This window comes from Pundamilia nyererei, unplaced genomic scaffold (genome assembly GCF_000239375.1).
Source record: "Pundamilia nyererei isolate P.nyererei 1_Seehausen unplaced genomic scaffold, PunNye1.0 scaffold00033, whole genome shotgun sequence".
NCBI lineage: Eukaryota > Metazoa > Chordata > Actinopteri > Cichliformes > Cichlidae > Pundamilia > Pundamilia nyererei.
In genome coordinates, this window is record NW_005187434.1 from 2,018,224 (window position 1) to 2,039,369 (window position 21,146).

Here is a 21,146-nt window from a genome sequence, read left to right on the forward strand (position 1 = left end):
GTCACTTACCCATTTTCCCTGGGTGATGACATCATAAAAAATGATGTCATCCCCCATTTGTCCAATGCTATTCGGCCTCTCTGCATGTCCAGACTTCTCAACCTGAGTTGTCCCTCTGAGATATTCTGTCTAATCTCGACCATCCTGGTTGCTCTGACTTTGCCTCATGTCTTTTTGTCAGTGTTACCATCTCCAATCCATACATCACTACCATCTTGTAAACCTTTCCTTTCACTCTTTCTGCTATCCTTCTGTCACAAATCTTCTGTAGTGCTCTTTCTCAGCGTGAAGCCATGCTGCTGCTCGCTAATTGTCACATTTTTTCCATATCTCCACAGTACGGCTCATAAGCTTTATCCCTCTGTAGTTACTACAGCTCTGTGGAATCCAACCCACCCATCACAATAATACTAAACACCCCCAACAGTTTATCCATGCCTCAAGTATCCTGTGTTGATCTTGAAATTGTTAATTAATGACTCGCTACACTAAGAATTCTGTACATGTGTTATAATTCATCCAACTACAGCAGCCTGTATTATAACAAAATGTATTTTCATTGTTGTCATTGTCTTACATATTTGTATATTTGTATACAAATTATATAATATTATATTTTCCTTAAGCCTAGTAAAGACCATTTAATTTAAATACTAATGATTACAGAGCACACTATAGTTATGGGAAAACATTTGCACTGTTGCAAACAAATAGTTGCTTTGCAATTTGACAGAAAAACTGATTAAATAATAAACTCTGATTAGACTTAGCACTCAAGCTGAGGCCAAAAAACAGTGTGTGCAACGGTTCACCTGTCTCTGCTGCAGGAAATTAGATTATGAGTCACCGCTGGGTTCTGACTGATGCTATTTCGTTGTGTGGGGAATAATCGATTGAGTATTTCACATGCAAAGATGGCTGCAACTGCCTTCCTTTGCAGACGAACAGCAGGGGTCCCAACTGTGTGAGTGTTAATAAAGACTTCTAATAAAGTCAAACAGCTGGATGCAACAAAAACACCTCAGGGTAACATTTTGTCAAACTAGGATTAGGCTACAGTCACTGGTGAGTCTCATTAAACAGCCTTTCGCAGGCAGGGCTGTGCCAGCACTGGCAAATCAGGCATCTTTAATTTAATTAATTACATTTAATTAAAAATAATTTTTTAGTTTAGTTGAGTTTTTTTTTTAATTATCTGGTGTCTATTGTGTCTGATGCTAAGACTAAAATATGCCTTTTGACCCAAACATAAATTCATTATGGACTGGCTTTAATCATTTATTAATATTACTTTTATTTATTTATTTATTTATTTATTTAACTCAGTGTGAGATTTATTTCAGCAGTGTAAGAAGGCAAAAGATTGTGACACGGAGAGAGTTGGCAAACCTGCCTTACATTTGGTGTGAAAATAAACACTGTCCATCTTCTGTTCATATGAATATTATTAGAATGTGACTTTGAGGGCTCTTTAATAACAGGGGCGCAATTTTCTAGATAATTAATTAATATTAATAACAATGATTTGTAATTAACGTGAATATTTCTCACTCTATTATAATTAAAAATGGTTTTTCCTTCAGCTTGTTTTTATCTTGTATACTTTTACTTAAGTAAATCTCCTGATTAAAATATCCTGAAATAAATTAACTGTAATTGATTCACTGGGACTAGTGCTTTTATATATTGTACCATCGTTTCCGGGGACTTTTTTAAGGATGTGCAACTCTGTAACAATCCTTTGCAAAAGGATCTATGTGGACGTGCATGCAGAGAGGCAGTGAGACACTAGGTGGAGCCACAGGGTTGTGGTTCTCACTCTCCTTTTATGTTCCAGCTCCTCAGTCGCTTCTTCCCACAGGGATGCTTCCAGCAAAAATGAACCGAACATGACATCTCCGTCACACTGAATGCTCACATCAGTTAAAAACTTCTGTGACTATGTAGAGTGAAGCCCCTGGCTGTTTGACAGTTGTCCAATTAGGACTTAGCATGATGAGCGCACTGATTAAACCGGAGAGGGGAATCCTATTATGTCAACATCTTCACCCACTGATGAAAGCTTTAGAAAGGAAGAAAAAGAAAAAAACACATCAGGGAGTTTACAAAGCTAAACCCTCTTGGGGAAGTGCAACCATGAGTCATCAGCAGCACTTGCTTTGCTGTCAATCCAGTGAAACAGACAGTGCTATTATAAGACCACAATCCCTCCCAGAATTGATTTGTCATGACCACAACATCATCCACAAGTAAGTGAAGGCAGTAAGCCTTACATTTATTCCCTCTTCAGGTTCAGTGATTGTAGTGATTGTCTGCACTTTTTTGCAGTTTATCAGAGCAAACGCACAATAAAGAATAGCGAAGATGGCATACCCTGGAATTTAACCCTGAATACACGGTGTTAGGCTGCTGGATAAAAACAGTGGGTGTTTCTGGTGAAACAGAGGAGAATCGCTCTTGATCTGCTCCACTCTGCGTCTGACTCCCACAACCCCTAAGTTCTAATTATAGTATTCATTGCAGCTATTGCATTTGGAAGATGGTATAACTTTATAAAGCGCTGCACACAGGTATTTTGCTGGTTGAGATTTTTCTTTATAATCCCAGGGCTCTATGGAGAGATAACAGAGGGAGATGTGAATTAGGTCATCTGTACCATCTGTACTTTATTGCTGGAGCTGGCAGCTCTACTCCTAATGGCATCTGCGCAGGGACGTGTGATTTACAGGTTCACAGTCAATGACAGCTCGGACACAGATGAGCACTCCGGCTGCACTGCCGGGTCCCTCCCCTGGGGTTGAAAGCTGTCGACTCCCCTTTTACGACTGAACTCCAGCGTACAGAGAGGAAGACTGGCTTAAAGATGCCGAGCGCATCTCTTCCTCCTCGCACCCACAAAGAGAGTACACCATGGTGCTACAGAGTGAGCAGCAGGAGAAAACAAATCGATAGCGCTGGCAGAGGTTGTCCTTTGCCCTTTGATGCCTCTGCGTAAACAAAGACACTTTGCAGTCTGGAACTCCCACTGAACACTCACATAAGAAGAAGTACACTAAACAGCGCACACCGAAGACCTGACGAAGGCCAAAGCAAAGATCTTCTTTCTGTGTGAAATGTGGCTAAAAAACCCCCCAACAAAAACCAAAAAAAAGGACAGAAACACAAAGAGTAGAGACTGAGAGAAGAAAGCCTGAGACTGTGTGTGACTTATCATGACATCGCTAAATCTGGTAAATTTTTCTAAGAGGCTTGGAGTCGGTCAGGATTGAGGCCAGCAACCACAAGGTCAGTTAAAATTCCACTCAAGTATATTAAGACATCCATCTGGCACAGCTCAGAGGTACATGTAATTGTGGGAATGTGAATAGATGAACTAGAAATGCTGAGGGGCTATATATTAGGCAAATAAAACCCAGTTTGACAGAAAAAAGGACATTTTAAAAAGAAAAAGAAAACAAAGAGAATAAATAACACAAAGGTTCAAAAATGTCCTCATGAATCCCTTGCTAGGAGTATGTCTTACAAATTTATTGTATGTGACACAGAAGTATGTGAGGTCTCTCGGTTTCCACTGTGTACAGAGCAGTACACAAGCAACAATTTCACCACAGGAGCAGGAAGCAAAATCTGGAGACAACAGGAGCACCACTGATCAGCATTTCAGAAATTATTGTCGAACTCATGCAATATATAAGAGCCCCCCTCGTCACAGCTTTAGACATTTCAACTGCTTTTCTTGAATATAAAATGTGTAAACATATAGAAAATCTTTTGCTCTTTTTGGTTTTTCTTCATGCGAGCACTTCCCAGATTTGATCGTTTCCCTTATTAGCTGTATCTTGCAGTGCAAAGCTAAAAATCTGCTTTCTTGTGATAACATCAAGATTAAAAAAAAAATCACAGAAAGCTTTCAAAGCTGAGATGAAATTTGAAATTGAAATGTAAAAGCAGCCATTATTTCACCACCAGCTCATTCCATTGTGATGTTAACGGAGGAAAAGGGCATTTATTCTCATGTGCGACCTTGAAAGGCTACTCATAACAAATGGATGAAGCGTTACAGTGGCTATACTGGCTCTCCTTTTTCCGATAGGGACAGCTGATGGATTTTAATGGTGGGAAGGTTTCTGGTGGAGGTGGGGTGGGCGCAGCCGGACTCCCGCGGGGGAGTCCTGGCCCTGAGGATGCAGCAGCAGGTCCGATGTAAGCTTTTATTGCAGAGTTTGGCCACTTTCGCTCTGCTCGTTTCAGCTGGTCCAGAATCGCCCGCGGGGGCTCCGGAAAAGACCTTCCATTCCCGGCTGTCCCTGGAGGAAGGAGTTCTCGAGAGGGCCATGGAGGAGGAGAGGCTGAGCCGAGAAGGAGGCCCCCTGCTGTCGAGGCCCAGGGTGAGGGGCTGGCCGTGACCCTGCATCTGACTCTGATGATGGTGGTGCGGTCTGGGAGTCGTCCTCAAACAGTGAACTCCAAGTAAACTCTGGAAAGCTTTTTTAAACTCCTGGTTGGAGCATGGGTAGATGATGGGGTTGATGCAGCTGTTGAAGTAACCGAGCCAGAAGGTGATCTTGAAGACGGTGTCTGAAGGTCTGTATGCAGGGAAGATTGAACCTGCAGGGACATCAGACACACATCAGAGACATAATAAAAGATAGAGATGACTGGGAGCTCTCGGGGATGATGTGGCCCTCAGGTATATAAATCTGTGGGAGCATTCTGTCGCACAATGTTTGTTTCGCACACCTAAACAGAATCTGCCATTCAAGACATTTTACTAGTCACCTTTCTCGGGACAAATCACTAGCGCTCATCCTCCGGATATGCAATTTATAACAGTTCATCCAGTAGTTATTGAGCTGCTTCAGTCTGGATTGAAGTGGTTAACTGACCAACGCTGCCTCGAGCTGTGCTGTTACTGTGGCTAAACCAAATTTCAGCCAGTTTTCAGAGCTCCAATTACATGCTGTGCTCTATTTGTGTTTTTTTTAAAGAACACATGATCCCTGAGCAAAAATCTGTTCCAGATCTTCCCTTACACACTTTTCTATATTCTTCAGACACTAAGACATTAAAAAAAATACAAGGAACCCTTTCTTGAAAAATACAATTATAATTTGGCGTGCAGCTCATAAATATGTGGGCGATCCTCCATCGCTTTCGCAATTTACCCCTATTTGGGGAAATGAAAAGTTCACGCCTGGTAAAAGTGATGGAGGATTTAAAATATGGAAAAATAAAGGCATTAAAAAAAATTAAAAACCTATATGCAGATGGCATGCTGCTCACATTTGATCAGTTGTGTAAAAAATATTTAATACCCCCAAAGCACTTTTTTAAATATTTACAATTGAAAAACTATTTGTCATCAAAACTGCAAAGGATTGCTGAGCTTCCACCATTGACAAAAATAGAGGAGGTATGCATTAAGAATACAAAAGGGAAAGGTTTTCTCTCTATATATTATAATTTACTGATGCTTTCCTCCAAAGACTCAGCAGCAGATAAACTGGATGCTTGGAGAAGGGAGATCCAAGAGGACATAGATGAAAATGACTGGAACCAGGCTTGCTTAAAAGCACAAAAACAAACAATAAACACACGCTTTAAACTACTGCAATATAAATGGCTCATGAGAACCTATATAACACCTGTCAAGCTTCATCATATGTCCAATGATATTCCGGCCATCTGTACTAAATGTTTAGTTGAAAAAGGAACTCTTCTTCATTGTCTATGGGAGTGTCCTAAAATCCAGGACTTTTGGAAAGATGTTATCAAATATCTGTCCGAAGTGTTTAAGGTAAAAATCCCTTTAAAAGGAAAACTCTGTGTACTTGGAATATATCCAAGGGAATTTAAGCAATCGGTGAAAAAAACTAAACTACTGGACTATGGACTACTTCAAGCCAGAAGAGCCATTGCGCTATGTTGGAGGAGTATGGATGCTCCCTCCATGGGACTCTGGAAGAAGGAAATTGCAGTTTCTCTAGGCCTGGAAAGACTGACATATATTGCCAAGGGCAAACAATGGGACTTTGTGAATATGTGGAAGCCATATATGGATATTTTAGGGAGTGGAGGTGAAGGACATTTATGAAAAAGAAGGAAAAGAAGAAGGGAAGGAAGGGAAAATCTTGTCTATCCTAACCCATTGTATTTTTGTATTACTGTGAGAACTATGCTCATTTCTACATTTGAATGTGATGTAGGCAGGTCTGATGTATGTATGGATGTGTGAATGTGAGGTTGTTCAACATTTGTTTGTATTGTACTATAAAAAATTTCAATAAAAATATATGGAAAAAAAAAAGAACACATGATCCCAAGCTGTTGGAAATCACACCACTTCACCCGTCTACGTGTCACACTTTATTTCTAATTGTTTTATCCAAGTTCCACTTGATAGAAGCTTCCTCTTTGCCGCCAAGGTTAAGGATTTTATTAAAATTGATCCCGGATACTGTGCTGCTTTTGATTAGAGCGAGCGGGGAATGTGAGTGGGATCTTTAATGAAGTGGCAAAGGTAATGGCTTAATGGACGCATTACATGCAGGCCTAGTCCTCATTGTATTCAGTGGCTGGCAGTGAAACATTAAAATAATGAAACGGCTGACTTCTTGTGTGGCTGCACTATATCTGTCTATCTGCCATCTATTTTCAGAGGCAGGAGAGAAGCTGCCTTGTGAAATGTTTTATTGGCCAAGCTCCTGAGAGGGTTAAGCCTCGGGAGAAAAAAAAATGTGATTGTGATATAGAGATGGATAGAAAGAAGAGGCGGAGAGAGTTGGAGAGCAAATTATTTTGTGCCTGGCTATGCAGCTAATGCATTTTATCCCCAGCTGTGCCAAAACCCCCCAATTCTATTATTGCCCGTACCCCTTGATAGATTCATTGTTGGAATAAAAATAGAAGAGGAGTGCAACTGTTGGGTGAATGTGTTGACGCACTCAATGATGCAGCGGTGTCTGCTGCTGAATGCACACATTTTTGTTTTTTGTTTTTCTGCTGATTGAATTCATTCAGATTGAAAATTTCCAGCCAGCTGCTTGCATGGGACGTGATATTAATCCGGTTTAGCGTCTGCATCCACTGACACTTTTAATCTGAACAGTGCGACATATGTAAGAGTGATGAATATGATCACATGATCAGCACTCCCTGAATGTGGATATACAGCACGCTGTGTGTTCAGAGCTCTAGATGTCGTGTTTTTGTTGTTCTTAATTTCTCAAAGAGTTTTAAGACTGCATTAAAGTATATCAAGAACTATAGAGAAGACGGGACCAGCATGGAAGCTGCCATCATTGGAAAGAAAATAAGCAAATGTCCCCATATATTTACATCAAGGGCCAAAAAAATAAAAATAAAATCTTCCATAAATCTCTGAAACTGTAACATTTCCGAATTTTTAATCTAATTTAGGTGCTTATGTATTATGTTTATTGTTATTTTGTTTAACCCATTTGTTTCCTGTTTTTCAAACTGATTTTAATCATATTTAAGCTCAATTTAAATATAATCAGTGCCTGTATAACTCTTATTCGTGCTATGTTGCCTTCAGCTGCAATAAGGAAACAAAGGTTGTCTATTTGTTGCTCATTTTGACAGTACTATCTGTATTAAGACTATTACTTCCATACACTCGTGGCCACTTCATTAGATACACCTGTTCAACTGCTTGTTAATGCAAAAAAAATAAAATAAAAGTCAACCAATCACATGGCAGCAACACAATGAATTTAGATATATATGCATGGTTGAGATGACAGGCTGAAGTTGACTTTTTCAGATTTTCTCTGAAAAAGGGAAAATAGAGAAGACAAGAAGAATCCTGTGCTGTAACAATCAGACAGTAGGGTTAGAATTTGACATAAACAACATGAAAGCACTGATCAGTGCTTTCATGTATCAACGTTTCAGGCTGTTTCTGCTGGTGGTGTAATGATGTAGGGGATATTGGGGCCCCTTATTACCAAATGAGCATCGTTTAAACACCACTGCATATCTGAGTATTGTCACTGACTGAGTAATGTGGTCATATAGGGATGGACATCATCCCTTTATGACCATAGTGTGCCAATGTTCTGGTGACTACTTCCAGCAGGATAACGCACCATGTCACAAAGCGCACATCATCTCAAACTGGTTTCTTGAACATGACAATGAGTTCACTGGACTCTAATGGGCTCCACAGTCATAAGATCTCAATCCAATAGAGCACCTCTGGGATGTGGCCGAACAGGAGATTCACATCTCATCTCCAGCACCTCGTTGAATCTTTGCAATGAAGAATTAAAGCAGCTGTAAAGAAAAAAGGGGACCAAGGCAATGCTAGCAAGGTGTACTGAAGAAAGTGGCCAGTGAGTCTATATTATGGAATGCTTTCAGTCTTAAAATATGCTAGAAAATTGTTTAGTAAAATTCATTTAAAGGTAGTAAGGCTTGATTGCTTGGTCACTTGGTCAAGTACCAGTCTGAGATATTATAGTTTTATTTAAATCCTTTTCATTCATTTTCTTATCATCTTCAGTTTTAGTATCATTTTTGGAATTATTGTATTCACTACAATGGTTATATTTACTTGTATAGTATTTCAGTTTTATATTCTTTTTATTATTAATATTATGTAGCACTCTGTGTGCCCTTAACTTGAAAAACTGGAAAAAAAATAAATGAATGCTGCAGATGACCTTTAAATGAAATATGAATGGATTGCCATGGTATATAATTAAACAGATTTTCTATCAGTCTTTGTGCTAGCTATTTTTCTTTTGCTTTTCCCTTTTATTTATGTTGTTTTCTCAGCAGTGAGGTTTTTAAGGTTTGAGTTAACTTGAAGCAAACCAAACTGAGCACAGAGTTCTGACGCTAGGCCTCTAGCAAGGTTGGGTGAAGTGTAGGCAGGTGACTGGCTTCGGTCTCACAAGAAATTTCAGGCGTTTTCCTCGTTGCTGTCTGGTTGCTGAGTGTGTTGCTCCTGGCAAGCATGTCTTATTTCTCCTAGCGGGCTAGGCTAGCAAGCCAGATGGGCTCTGCATACCCAATCACCTAACGCTGCCTATTACGCAACCTTGATAAGTCTGTACCCCTTCCTGCTGTTAATTGTCTGCAGAGGCTAAATTCATAAACAGCTTCTCTCACACAGGTTTGAAGATTTCTTTGTCCCCTGCAGCCGTTACCTTACTCTCACTCTTTTAGCTCGTCCCCCACAGCCAATCACATTACAGCCAAAACCACTTCACGTGTGATTAAAAAGCTCCATGACATCTCCCCTGCAGGGTCATCTCCATTTGTAACTCTGGACTGGTTCCTGTGCAAATGTTATTTTTTTCCATCTCTCCCTAGAAGTCCAGTTCAGACCACCTTAACTTAACCATCCGTGATACATGCTGGAGCTGAGCAGGCTGTAGGGAAAGATTGTGCTTGTGTTGCCACAACTCCTGTGTTTTAAGTGTACTGTGTGCACACTGAGAGTAGACTTTTAACTTTCTGTGACTTTGTGAACAATGTGTTGGCTATTTTGCAGATTACATCATCTCCATTTTAAATTTGAGTACATATTTGAGTATGATGTATGGACAAAAAGGCCATACCTCTTAAACTTTGAATTCATGTGTTTTCAGTCCTGTTGCCACAGATTTATCCATGCAGTCTACCTGTAAAACTACTGAAAGAATTAATGTTTTAAAGAGCATGGCGCTGTAACAGATGGTAGTATTGTAACGAGTCAGTCTGTGAAATTTCTTTCATCCTAGATATATCGCAGCCACTTTCATGGGATTTTGTGCAAAGTGGAAACATTTAGGAGGCACAGCAACTCGGTCACGAAGTGGCAGACCACGTGAAGTTACGTAGCGGGGTCACCAAGTGCGTAAAAGTATCTGACGCTCTTCTGACTTCATGACTGCAGAGCTCCAAACCTCCTCTGGCATCAACATTAGCATAAAAACTGTGCGCCGTGAGCGTTGTGGCATGGTCTTCCATGGTCGAGCAGCTCCTGTAGGTGTAATGTGTAGGTGGGCCAGTACTTTTGTCCATATGCTTCAGTAATATTTTAGTGTTCAGAGTGGGCGTGTTGGTAAAAGTTCCATATTTGCAGTAAATTACAGACATTTGCTAAAATACTATCCTTGCTCTGTCACAGTTAAATTGTGCAGCTTCTGTTTTATTTACCTTCATGTTAGAAAAGCAAATCTGCGACACCACAAGTTGGTAGCTGGGTTATTAACTATCATGCTAGTGGTCATAATCTGCTTATCTACTTTAATCTGCTAAAAAGGGAAAGTTAATTTCAGGCTGTTTGGCTGATGTTTTTTGTACATGTTTCATTTAAGATGAGAGTAATGAATGATGACTGTATTCAACTAACATTTTCTTTTCAGTTTTTAATTTGAGAATTTAAAGTTAAATTACATGTGCTTGTCCAAAGTAAAAGAGCCCCAACAATAAACTTCTCTTTTTATAACTAAAATAATAAAAAAAATAAAGACCCAACACTAAGTTAATTAAGCTGAGAATATTTTGGCTGGATTAATAGGTGTGTTTATTTCACTGCAATCAAATGGAACATGTAGAATATAATCAAAATATTTTAATTAGGGAAATATTTTAACTTCAAACTGCAGGATGCATGTTTTTCCTAAAGCCTCATTTTTATCATTCTTTCCCTTTTATCAGACTTCAGTCCACTGAAGTCTTTTTCTGATTTAAGTTAAGTATAGAACATGAATGGGTTGTCTACTAACCGGAAAGTTTAATCAGCAGCTCCTCCAGGCTGCATGCTGAAGTGTCCCCGGGGGAAGTTACCGAACCCCAAATAGCCTCCAGTGCAACCATCAGTGTATGTGTGATAGATGAATAAAATAAGAACCACCTAACACATAGATATTTGACCCATTGTTCATTTAAAAATGTTTATCAGCATGTGTCTACAGGGCTGTGTGTAATTCCCCTGCTCTTTCTCCCAAAGTTCCTGTCTTTCTTCTCAATACATCCAAAAATAACTCTTAGGGGGGAAAAAAAGGTTCATCAGCTCTAGTTTAAAAAGACACCGACACCCACTGACACTCTGAGTCAGAGGTTTTTAAGAATAAAGACTCCTGGCTGGGGCTGGAGACAGGAAACATTTCAGTTCATCTTCAGTTTCTTAACATATCACGATAACACGAGGACACCCTGTGAAGCTGTTCTTTATGTCAGCGAGGGCAGGCTTCACGCTACGGTGACACTGTCGCCTCTCAGCCACCTGTTTCCTTCCAAAGAGATTGTTGTTAGCTTAACTGTTGATGCCAAATTGGCCTTGGGTGTGGTAGTGAGTGAGTGATTGTCTGTCTCTCTGTGTTATCCCCATGATGGACTGGGTACCTGTTTAGCGTGTCCTCTGTCTCTCATCCATTGTCAGCTGAGATTGGCTCTAGCCCCCACCACCTGAACCTGAACTGGCTAAATGGTAAAGAAAATAAACTGATTGATGCTTTGCACGTGTTGTAGTTCCAAAGAAGGACTCGGTACATATCAAGGACAATCCACAGATAGGTACAGAGCCTTTTAACACCCATTTAAATTACTTCCATAATTAAAGTCTCGAAATTATTACATTGGATCTGCTTCCACTTCCCCCTAACCCTAGCATCCTCTTCTGTCACACCGACCCTCTGCATGCCTGGCTTCACTTCACATCTTCTCTTTGGTCTTCCTCTTTTCCTCCTGCCTGTCAGCTCCATCCTCAACATTCTTTATCCAGTGTATCCACTATCACTCCTCTGCACATGTCCAGACTATCTCAGTCTTGCCTCTCAGCCCACAGTTATTATGGATATTAATTTAAATAATCTCTACTCCATAATCGAAATGATGCAATCAAGACTTATCCAGCTGTACACGTCAGAACTACACCAGTGCTTTGTGATTCATTGCTGAATATATCATTGTCCACAGACTTATGTGGCAGCGGTATGCACTGTGACGCCAGTATTAGTAAGGGAGCATTCGTGAGCCGAGGCTTTGCCTCATTTGCCAGTCAGGAGCTACTCAGCCAAATGGTGGCAGCTATATTTACAAGCATGAGAGCATGGAATAAATACAAACCCTGCAGGATTTGTTAGGATTTTGCCGTATCTCATATCTACTTGGTTCAGATTTCCTTTTCGCATGATTGACAACAGCACTTGCAGCGCACAGGTCTACAAGTCGTTTGATTATTTCCCTTTGAGCTCATCTTCATTGAACCCGGCGCACTTGAAGACTTAAAGACCATCATATGAAGTCTGGCCTCAGTCCGAAAGGCTTTATCTGTCACTAAAGATCTGCCCCCATGATGAAGGGAGTCACAAACACGAGGGAGAAAAATGGCTCGACATGCCATTCAAGGGTCTGGTTTGAAATATATCTTGGTCTCAATTTTAGTCCTTTTGTTTACAGACGGGGAGCAGTGGAGGATGACAGTGATCTGAAAGATTTATAGAGCCTATTTATAGAACGACTACCTGGCCGAGTCGAAAGCATTTACTACAGCGCTCCAGAGGCCACAAGCTCGTCTGAATGCGAGTAACCTCAATGTCATCCCACAAAGGAGGCATTCACTTAACATCATCTAACTATGAAATTAGCCAGCACTTAAAAACATGACCGTAGAATAAATTGATCAATGAGTATGTAATGGGAATAAATTCAGATGTTGAATTGCTTCCTGAAAGTGGTCTGACTCATGCGTAGGAGTAGGTAATCACATATATGGACCTATTTTTAATTTGTGAAACGTTATTGATTAAATGGTTGCAGAGGGTATCATTGACTGTCTGCGCTCCAGTGACATTTCTAAGAAATATGCTTTTTTTCCCCCATTGATACTGAGAGTTAGATGAAATGAGAGTATTTGTCCATTCAATGGGAAACCAGAGGCAGGAGTTAAGGCAGGTGACAACACCAGATCCAATGAAACCGTAATTTCCCATTTTTACACCCGGGTTCTCAAATCCATTAAACAAAAACGTTTAAAGAGTCAGTTCATAAGCTTGGAAGAGCGCTTGGCTAGCTGTCCACTTTTTTCAGTCTGTCTATATTATTCATTCATATTTGCCCCCGAGTGGTGTCAGGATTCAAATTTCACTCCTTGAAAAGACTTCATTTGATCCAAAATGCTGCAGAGAGAGAACTGACAGGGACTAGAAAGTGAGAGCACATTTTTCCCTAACTGGCTTTTCTCCCCTGGCTTCCTGTTAAATCCAGAATCAATCCTTCTCCTCACATACAAGGTTTTTTAATAATCAGGCCCCATCTTATCTTAAAGACCTCATAGTGCCGTATCACCCCAATGGAGCTCGTCACTCTCTGACTGCGGGCTTACTTGTTGTCCTAGAGTATTTAAAAGTAGAACGGTAGGCAGCGCCTTCAGCTTTTACGCCTCTCTTCTGTGAAACCAGCTCCCAGTTTGGATTGAGACAGACACCCTCTCTACTTTTAGCATTAGACTTAAAACTTTCCTTTTTGATAGAGCTGGATCAGGTGACCCTGAACCCTGACCTTAGTTACGCTGCAATAGACCTCAGCTGCTGCTGAGTGTTTCTTCTTCACTCTCTTCTTTGCAATACCTGTGTGTTTATATAGCACTCTGCATTTAATCATTAGTTATTAATTATCTCTGTCTCTCTTCCAAAGTGTGTCTTTTGCCTGGCCTTCCTCCCATCCCCCCCCAACCATTTGCAGCAGTAGTTGTCCCTCCCTGAGCCTGGTTTTGCTAGTTTTTCCTTCCCACTGTCGCCAGAGTGCTTGCTCATAGGAATTGTCTGATTGTTGGGGTTTTTTCTGTACTACTGTAGGGTCATTACCTTGTTCTATAAAGTGCCTTGAGGTGACTGTCATTGTGATTTGGTGCTATATAAATAAAATAAAATTGCACTGAAGTAAAGTAACCTTCCTTTCCAAACTGTTGAGGTATTCCCTTTCAGTCTTGTAAGTAATATATTTTCTGCTCTGGTTAAAATTAGATTTGCCCTGAGAAATCTGGCTCTTGACATTAGGAATTACATGCAAGATGAACATGATAATACTCACCAATGGGTAGCACCAGGAAGAAGGGGAGCCAGCACAACACGAAGCAGCCAACCACAATGCCCAAGGTCTTGGCAGCCTTCTTCTCACGAGAGAATTTCAGCAGCTTCAGAGCAAAATGTGTGCGATTGCGAAGGGCCTCGTCATCTGAGACAGTTGCATTGCCTCGGTGTATCCTGAGAATCACCTGCTCTGAATCTGACTTCTCTGTCTTGTGGCCCTCTTTCAGGCCCTGGCTCTCTCTGTGAGCTACCACATAGACCCGACAGTACATTACCAGTATGATGGTCAGAGGAAGGTAGAAGGAGCCCACTGCAGAGAAGATCGCGTAGCCCGGCTCCTCTGTGATCTTACAAATGGACTCGTCCTCGGGCGGCGCCTCTTTCCAGCCAAACAAAGGTCCAATAGATATGATGACAGACAGCACCCAGAGCAGCATCAGTGCCAAGAAAGCCCTGCGTTTTGTAACGATTGATGGGTAACGCAGGGGGTAGCTTACTCCAATGTAGCGGTCCACAGATATTACACAGAGGCTCATGATAGAAGCCGTGCAGCAGAGCACATCCACAGCTGCCCAAACATTACAAAAAACCCGTCCAAATACCCATCGATCCAGGATTTCCAAAATGGCAGAGAACGGCAGTACGGTGGAGCTCAGCAGCAAATCTGCCACTGCCAGATTAACTATGAAATAATGCGTGACTGTCCGCAAGTTTCGATGGCAAACCACCGAGAGGATCACCAGAATGTTTCCCACGACTCCAAACCCAATGAAGAGACCAAGCACCAGACCCAAAACCACAGCCTTGACCACATTGAGCTCTGGGACTAAAACGTGGCTGCAGTTGGAACAGTTCTGTGTCAGGGGAGCTGGGGTCATATTGTCCAGCACAGGAATCATTAGTTCCAGTACAATGCTGGTACTCAACAACTGGCCTGTGCAGAAGTGGTAGACTGAAGCGCACACCTATTTAAGTTCACTACTAGAGAGAGTAGACATCAGGCCATTCTCATAAAAGCCATTAGAGTAATGATCACATTAAGTCTGTCTTGTCAAAACATAATTTGAATGATGATGCCTCGAGCAAATGAGCCATTACGTTGGCAATGCATCAAGGAAAATAAAAGAACAAGTTGCATGCAGAACCACTGAAAGAGAAATATAATATATGCAAACGAAAACTACTGAGCTAAAATCGAGTAATCCATCTTGAAAATGTTAATGATGTTAAAACTGACTGTTTTTATGCAGCTGGTACAAACCACTGTTAAAAATGCATTACAAATACAAGAGACAGATTGGAGGTGAGCGATTTAGGAAGTCTTTGAATGTTCTCTGAACCAAAAAAATACATGAAAAAAATCACTGTTTGGACTGAAAATTAAAGTCTGTTGAAACCAGTTTTCCTGGGAGCAGCAGGTGAGAAATCAACATCCAGGCTTGTGTGTTGAACGCAGCTTCAGCTTCAGTAACGTCCAGCGCCTTTGAAAAGAGAGACAGAAGAAGACACGTCCGTCACATACAGTGAAACATGAAAGCATTCATCCTTGTTCAGCTCATTGTTTTTTTGCTCAGCTCTATCAAGAAGGTGGGCGGGAGACAATGTCTGAGCCACAGCTGTTGTCAAATCAATGTCACCACTGTCTCGTCTTGATAATGGGATCAACCCAAAGTGAGGCTAACAAAATGAGAAACTAACAGTTCTGTGAAAACTTTTCACAGGACTATACAGGCTGGTGAAAAACACCCCATTCATTAGCTTGTGGAGCTGCTTTTAGCAGCAGTAACTAGAATAAAGTTTTTTTCTGTTCAACTTCATCCGTTTCTCACATTTCTATCAAAGACCTTTGGCCCACTCTGTTTGCGTGCATTCATTTATGTGTGCAGACAGCTCTCTTTAAGGTTCCCCCACAGCACCAGATTGGAGGAGTCTGGACTTTGACTGAATTATTGCAACAGCTTTTGCCACCATTGTGTTGTTTTGATCACACATTTGACTCTAAAATACTTTTGCATACAGTAGTGTTCATTGCTCAATGACTACAAGGTGCCCAAGTCCTGTGTCTGCAGAACAAGCCCCAATCATCAGCCCTCCACACCGTGCTGTCAGTTCTATGAGGTGTTGATAAGCTGTGTTTGGTTTTCATCAAATGTGGTCCTGTGGATTCTGGCCAAGCAGCTGCACTTTGGTCTCTTCTATCCAAAGCACATTGTTCAAGTGGTTTGTTCATATGCTACTTTGCAAACCTGAGCTATTTTCTCCTGGTAACACTTCACAACAAGCCATTCTTGTTCATTCTTTGTCTAATTGTACTGTCATGAACTTAAGTGTTGAACATGCTAACTTAGGGCCTGTAAAGGCTGAGTTGTAGCTCTTGTTTTTGTTTTTTGTTTTTCAATTTCTCCGAGCATCTGATCATCTGAGAACTTGTGGAGAATTTTTCTTGGATGTCCACTTCCGAGAGGATTGTGGCATTTTGTTAGTACACACCTGACTGCTCTTGGCCAGGAAACTGCCAAAAATATTTACTTTTATAGAGTTTCTCGTGCTTCCTGATCATGTAGTGCAGGGGTGTCCAATTCCAGGCCTCAAGGGCCAGTGTCCTGCATATTTTAGATGTCACCCTTCAAGACATGTTGAAGAGGTAATTTAGCCATTTAAATCAGCTGTGTTGGATCAAGGACACATCTAAAACCTGCAGGACACCAGCCCGTAAGGCCTGGAATTGGACACCCCTGATGTAGTGCATTGATTACCATAACCAAGATGCTACTTACCCTCACAATTTGGATAGAAGCAGTAAGGGTGTACTTAGTTTTTCACAGGACTGCACAGATACCTGTGAAAACTTTCTTTTTCCCAGTATGTGGAATACCACTTCATCATTACAATACACAGTGAGCCAAAACCACAATAGCTGAAGTTTCAACAATGCAGCAATCAGAAGGCTCGGCGTGTATTATATGTTCTTCAAGTGACCCATAATACATCAGGATATGCTTGACTTTGCTCTTGATCCCTCCTTTAAATCAATATCATACCACGACCTTTATACAGACACAGGTCAAAACAACCCACGTTATTACAGCTCCACCATTTGTTAAGGGTTGTCACAGTCTGTGCTCCTTATGTTTGTAAAGAACACATTAGTTTGACATCTTGGGAAAATATGCCAAGCTAGATCAAAATATTGATACCACTGTCATAACATGGCAGAGTCCCAAGAAAAATAAATCTGCCTACCAGGAAGTTATCAGCCCAGCACAGCTTCATCATATAATCTTATATAGCACTTTTCTACTATAGCTGAGCACTCAAAAGAGCTTTACATAACATGCCTAATTCACCCATTTATACAAGCACCTTTTACCACACCTGGTAAATATCATATCAAACAAACATGGAGTTTCAGACTCAAACATCCTAAATGTTGAGCATTGTCTGCTAGCACTAGCTCCACATGCAAGAAAAATATAACAGATGTATTTCAACAAAATGAAGCACAATTTCCCGAATCGACCCCTCTGCTTTATGGGAGCTCATAACATTTGCAGTTATTTTTGGTGATTTTATCTCGCGGTACGGGCATAACTTATCCCATTATTCTGAGATAAAACAGTGCTTGTTTTGTCATGATAGGAAGTTCATTTTCTTTAGAAATCACACAAAAACAAAAGCTTGTTTTCTTGTCATTTATCGGGGATTAGGAGTGCAGTTCCAGCCCGGTCAAACTACAGGGGAGCTAGGGGGAAGGTTAGTAGGACAGGGGAGCCCCCCCGAAAAGAAAAAAAAAAGCTTTTCAAAATTTATGAGGGAAGCCGAGGTCCCAAAAATATTGACAATATGCTATTTTCCCTATGCATTTCTATTTCTTTTTCATTTCATAATCACCCGTCATGCATAAAATTAGTATATTCCTAATGCGTGATTCATGCATGAGGGTGATTCATCACTAACTTTAATAACGACACCAGCGTAGGTTCTATTCTTGTCGAGCTTGGCTTCCCTTCCCACCTTTGTAAAGCAGAAAATAAATTGAACCGTAACACTCAGGAAAGCCAAGGCGCACTTAATTTCACACAGGAAGGTAGATTGGTAAACGCTCCCCCTCTCTCTTTATCAGCAATAAAGTAAACTTATTACTGAAATGAACGGCTTCTTTCTCCTCGCCGCTCTCCACGCGGCGGCTATTTTTAGATGCTTTGGTCAGTCGTTATTATTCTTATTCACAGGATGATAAATAAAGCTAAGCAAAGTGGTTTATAAATTGTTTAAGGCTATGAAGAAAAAACAAAGTTAACTCTCCAGAAGCTAATATCTCCTCAACATGGTGGATCAACACTATTAAAAACACATCACACTGTACTTCAATCAGCGTCTAACATGGCAGTAGATTCAAATAACGTTCAAATGGGTCCTTATTTAAGGAGAAGACTAGACCATCTATAACTCCACAGTTGAGCACACTTCCTCCTCAGTAATCAGATGAGGGGATCGGTCATCTCCAAGGCTGCCAAGTTACTTTGTGATTGAGAAAACAAAGTCAGGTTTCTATGATATATATTGAGAGTATAAAAGAAGCAATCTGTTATCAGAAGAGAGCAAGTTTATATAAATAATTCATAATCTTGAGATAACGGCTTAAACAAAGTAATTCCCAGAAGAGCCATTTTTTGGCTTCTGCATATTTTTGGTCAGGAAAGGTAATTACAATCTCTTTTCCCCCCCATTGTGGCAATGTGTTTGTATAAGATAAGAAAAAAGAGGAATTTAGTTGCAAAGTTAAATTTACACGGATTGTTATTTGGAATTTATCCTCACACAGTTCAAATTTAAACTGCTCCCTCTGACTTTGATGCACTGGATTAATTAGGATTTGTGGGCTTTAGCACTGCAGTGCGAAAGCCCACTTGAATCTTGATAGATCATTCATCTTCTTTTTCTTCTCTTTGTTTCAAATTCATCTCATTTTTAAGGGGGGTAGTTCTCAAAAAACTTGTGAATATTGTAAAACATATGCATCAGAACTGGGGAAGCAGTCTCTGCTGAACACAGTCTGGGCGTTTCTCAGTCAAGGAGGCCTTTTCTTCACTGTTAGACCACAGTCTCTGTTGTTTCTGATCCTGCAGTAGTTGAGACCAAGCAGCAACATCCTGGGCTGAAGATGAAGGCAACACTGAAGTGCCAAAAAATACACTTCTTGATATGTCCACTTGAGGCTAACTCCCTGAGAAAACTCAGTTCCTATAGACTTGCATGTAAAAATGAGCAGCTTTTTAGTAGAAATAAGCCTTTTTAGAGAAATCTTTACACAGACACACTGATCAGTAAGCATTCTGAAACTGTTTTTGTCTCGCAGATGTGTTTATTTATTTATTTGTCTTAGTTATGATGTTCCAAGTATTTTACAACTAGGATGACCGAACAGAAATCTGAAGCGTTTCAGGATTTAAGACCTAATTTGGATCTCAAGAAAAGGAAAATCTAAATTAAGGAAGGTATTTTTGTCCTGAAGTCCGTGAACTGATGCTTGACGATGAGTGCAAAAGGAAACTGAAGCAAGCTCAATCAGCAAAATGGGAATCATTGGTACGGGTTATCAAGAAATTTCTTGGAAATCACGGAGCAGAGAATTATGCTGAGGTTGTGGAAACATGCTGAAAGCATATCAGCTCCTGAGTGCTAGAATATCACTGAAGATGCACTTTTTACATTCTCATGTCAACTGTTTTCCCACCAAACCTGCACAATGTCAGTGAGAAGTATGGGGAAAGATTTCACTGAGATATAGAAGTGACGGAAAACCAATATCAGGGAAAATTTCTCCAGAGCATTATGGGGGACTACTGTTGGTTCGTGCAAAGAGAAATGTGCACATTTTGACCTGCTTTAATTTGAGCTAAATTGACAGAAATACACTTTCATGCATCTCTGGCATTGTTTTCTGGTTTGGTTTCAGATTAAATACATTATTGTTGGGAAATGGCTAAAATTCCAGACGTTGCATCATTACATCAGTGACGTCACTGATGTAATGATGCAACCTTAAATCAAATTTTATGTCTGAGAACAGAGTAAAAAATAGATACAGAGCTGGTTGTAAGATCCCAGTTCAAACTAAAAATATTTTGTGATCTGGTATCTCTATCTGTCTCATGCACAAATAATCTGTGGAAACATTTTGCTAATAACTTAGCACCTGGACCTCTTATCTACATATAGTCATTTGATAGCAGTGGATATAAAGCTAAACCTAAGGCTTCAGGTCAGGACTACACAATGCTGTACTACTGCCACTGGTCCTGAACACAGCTTATAGTGGTGAAGAATATTTTGCTTTAAGTTTCATCCGAATGTATAGAATCCATGTGGATATGATACATGTGGATGAAAACTTTTACAATCCATTCCCTAAACCCAACAGGAAGTTGGATATTTTGAATTTACTGTCAAATTGTTTATTTATTACTCAACTACTTTGGTATAGTATGAATGGGTATGGAGTATGTCTTTATCAGCAGAAAAAGTGGTAAAACTTATAGTGGTAAAAATACAGTTAAGTCCAAAAATGTATGCCCTCCTTGAATCTGGGCCATCCAGAGACTGAGATAGGAGTCTTTGCTGGGCCGATTCTGACCCCCGAGCCTTATGTTTGACACTGCTGGAATAAAGGAAGCCAGCCACATGAGACAATAAAGTTCAATGACTCCACTACAGCATGCCCAACATGGATGGAGGTACGAGGGCCTGATTGATGCTTGCACAACTTAATTTGGAATGTTTGAATGTCTTCTGACTTTTAAACAATGTCTTAGTGCCGCATAAACTCCTCCACTTTGACAGATGTGAAATTAATCTCGTCAGTGCAGATTATATAAATGTAGATTAGATAAGACTAGTAAAAGTAGAGTGGCCATGTTGACGAATTTTGGATTTTGTTAAGCTGCTTTATTTCAAACCAAATTAAAAGTTCATCTGAGTTGTCCTCTTTTCCACTGACATTGTCTCTATCTATCTATCTATCTATCTATCTATCTATCTATCTATCTATCTATCTATCTATCTATCTATCTATCTATCTATCTATCTATCTATCTA

At 40.4% G+C, this 21,146-nt stretch overlaps 2 protein-coding genes across 2 annotated transcripts in view; one reads left to right on the forward strand and one right to left on the reverse strand.

Moving 5' to 3' along the window:
- The window catches only part of dpysl2a (dihydropyrimidinase like 2a), a 16,265-nt gene extending 14,383 nt beyond the window's left edge, over window positions 1-1,882 (forward strand). Inside the window, exon 5 of the mRNA XM_013909880.1 lies at window positions 1,838-1,882. Within this exon, the coding sequence (XP_013765334.1) occupies window positions 1,838-1,882 (45 nt within the window). The remainder of the gene's footprint in view (window positions 1-1,837) is intronic.
- Window positions 1,883-3,237: 1,355 nt separating this feature from the next.
- adra1aa (adrenoceptor alpha 1Aa) overlaps window positions 3,238-21,146 on the reverse strand; it is a 20,569-nt gene continuing 2,660 nt past the window's right edge. Inside the window, exons 2-3 of the mRNA XM_005729458.1 lie at window positions 14,050-15,529; window positions 3,238-4,608 (exon numbers count right to left, since the gene is read on the reverse strand). Coding sequence (XP_005729515.1) covers window positions 4,067-4,608; window positions 14,050-14,947 — 1,440 coding nt within the window. The 5' untranslated portion in view covers window positions 14,948-15,529 and the 3' untranslated portion in view covers window positions 3,238-4,066. The remainder of the gene's footprint in view (window positions 4,609-14,049; window positions 15,530-21,146) is intronic.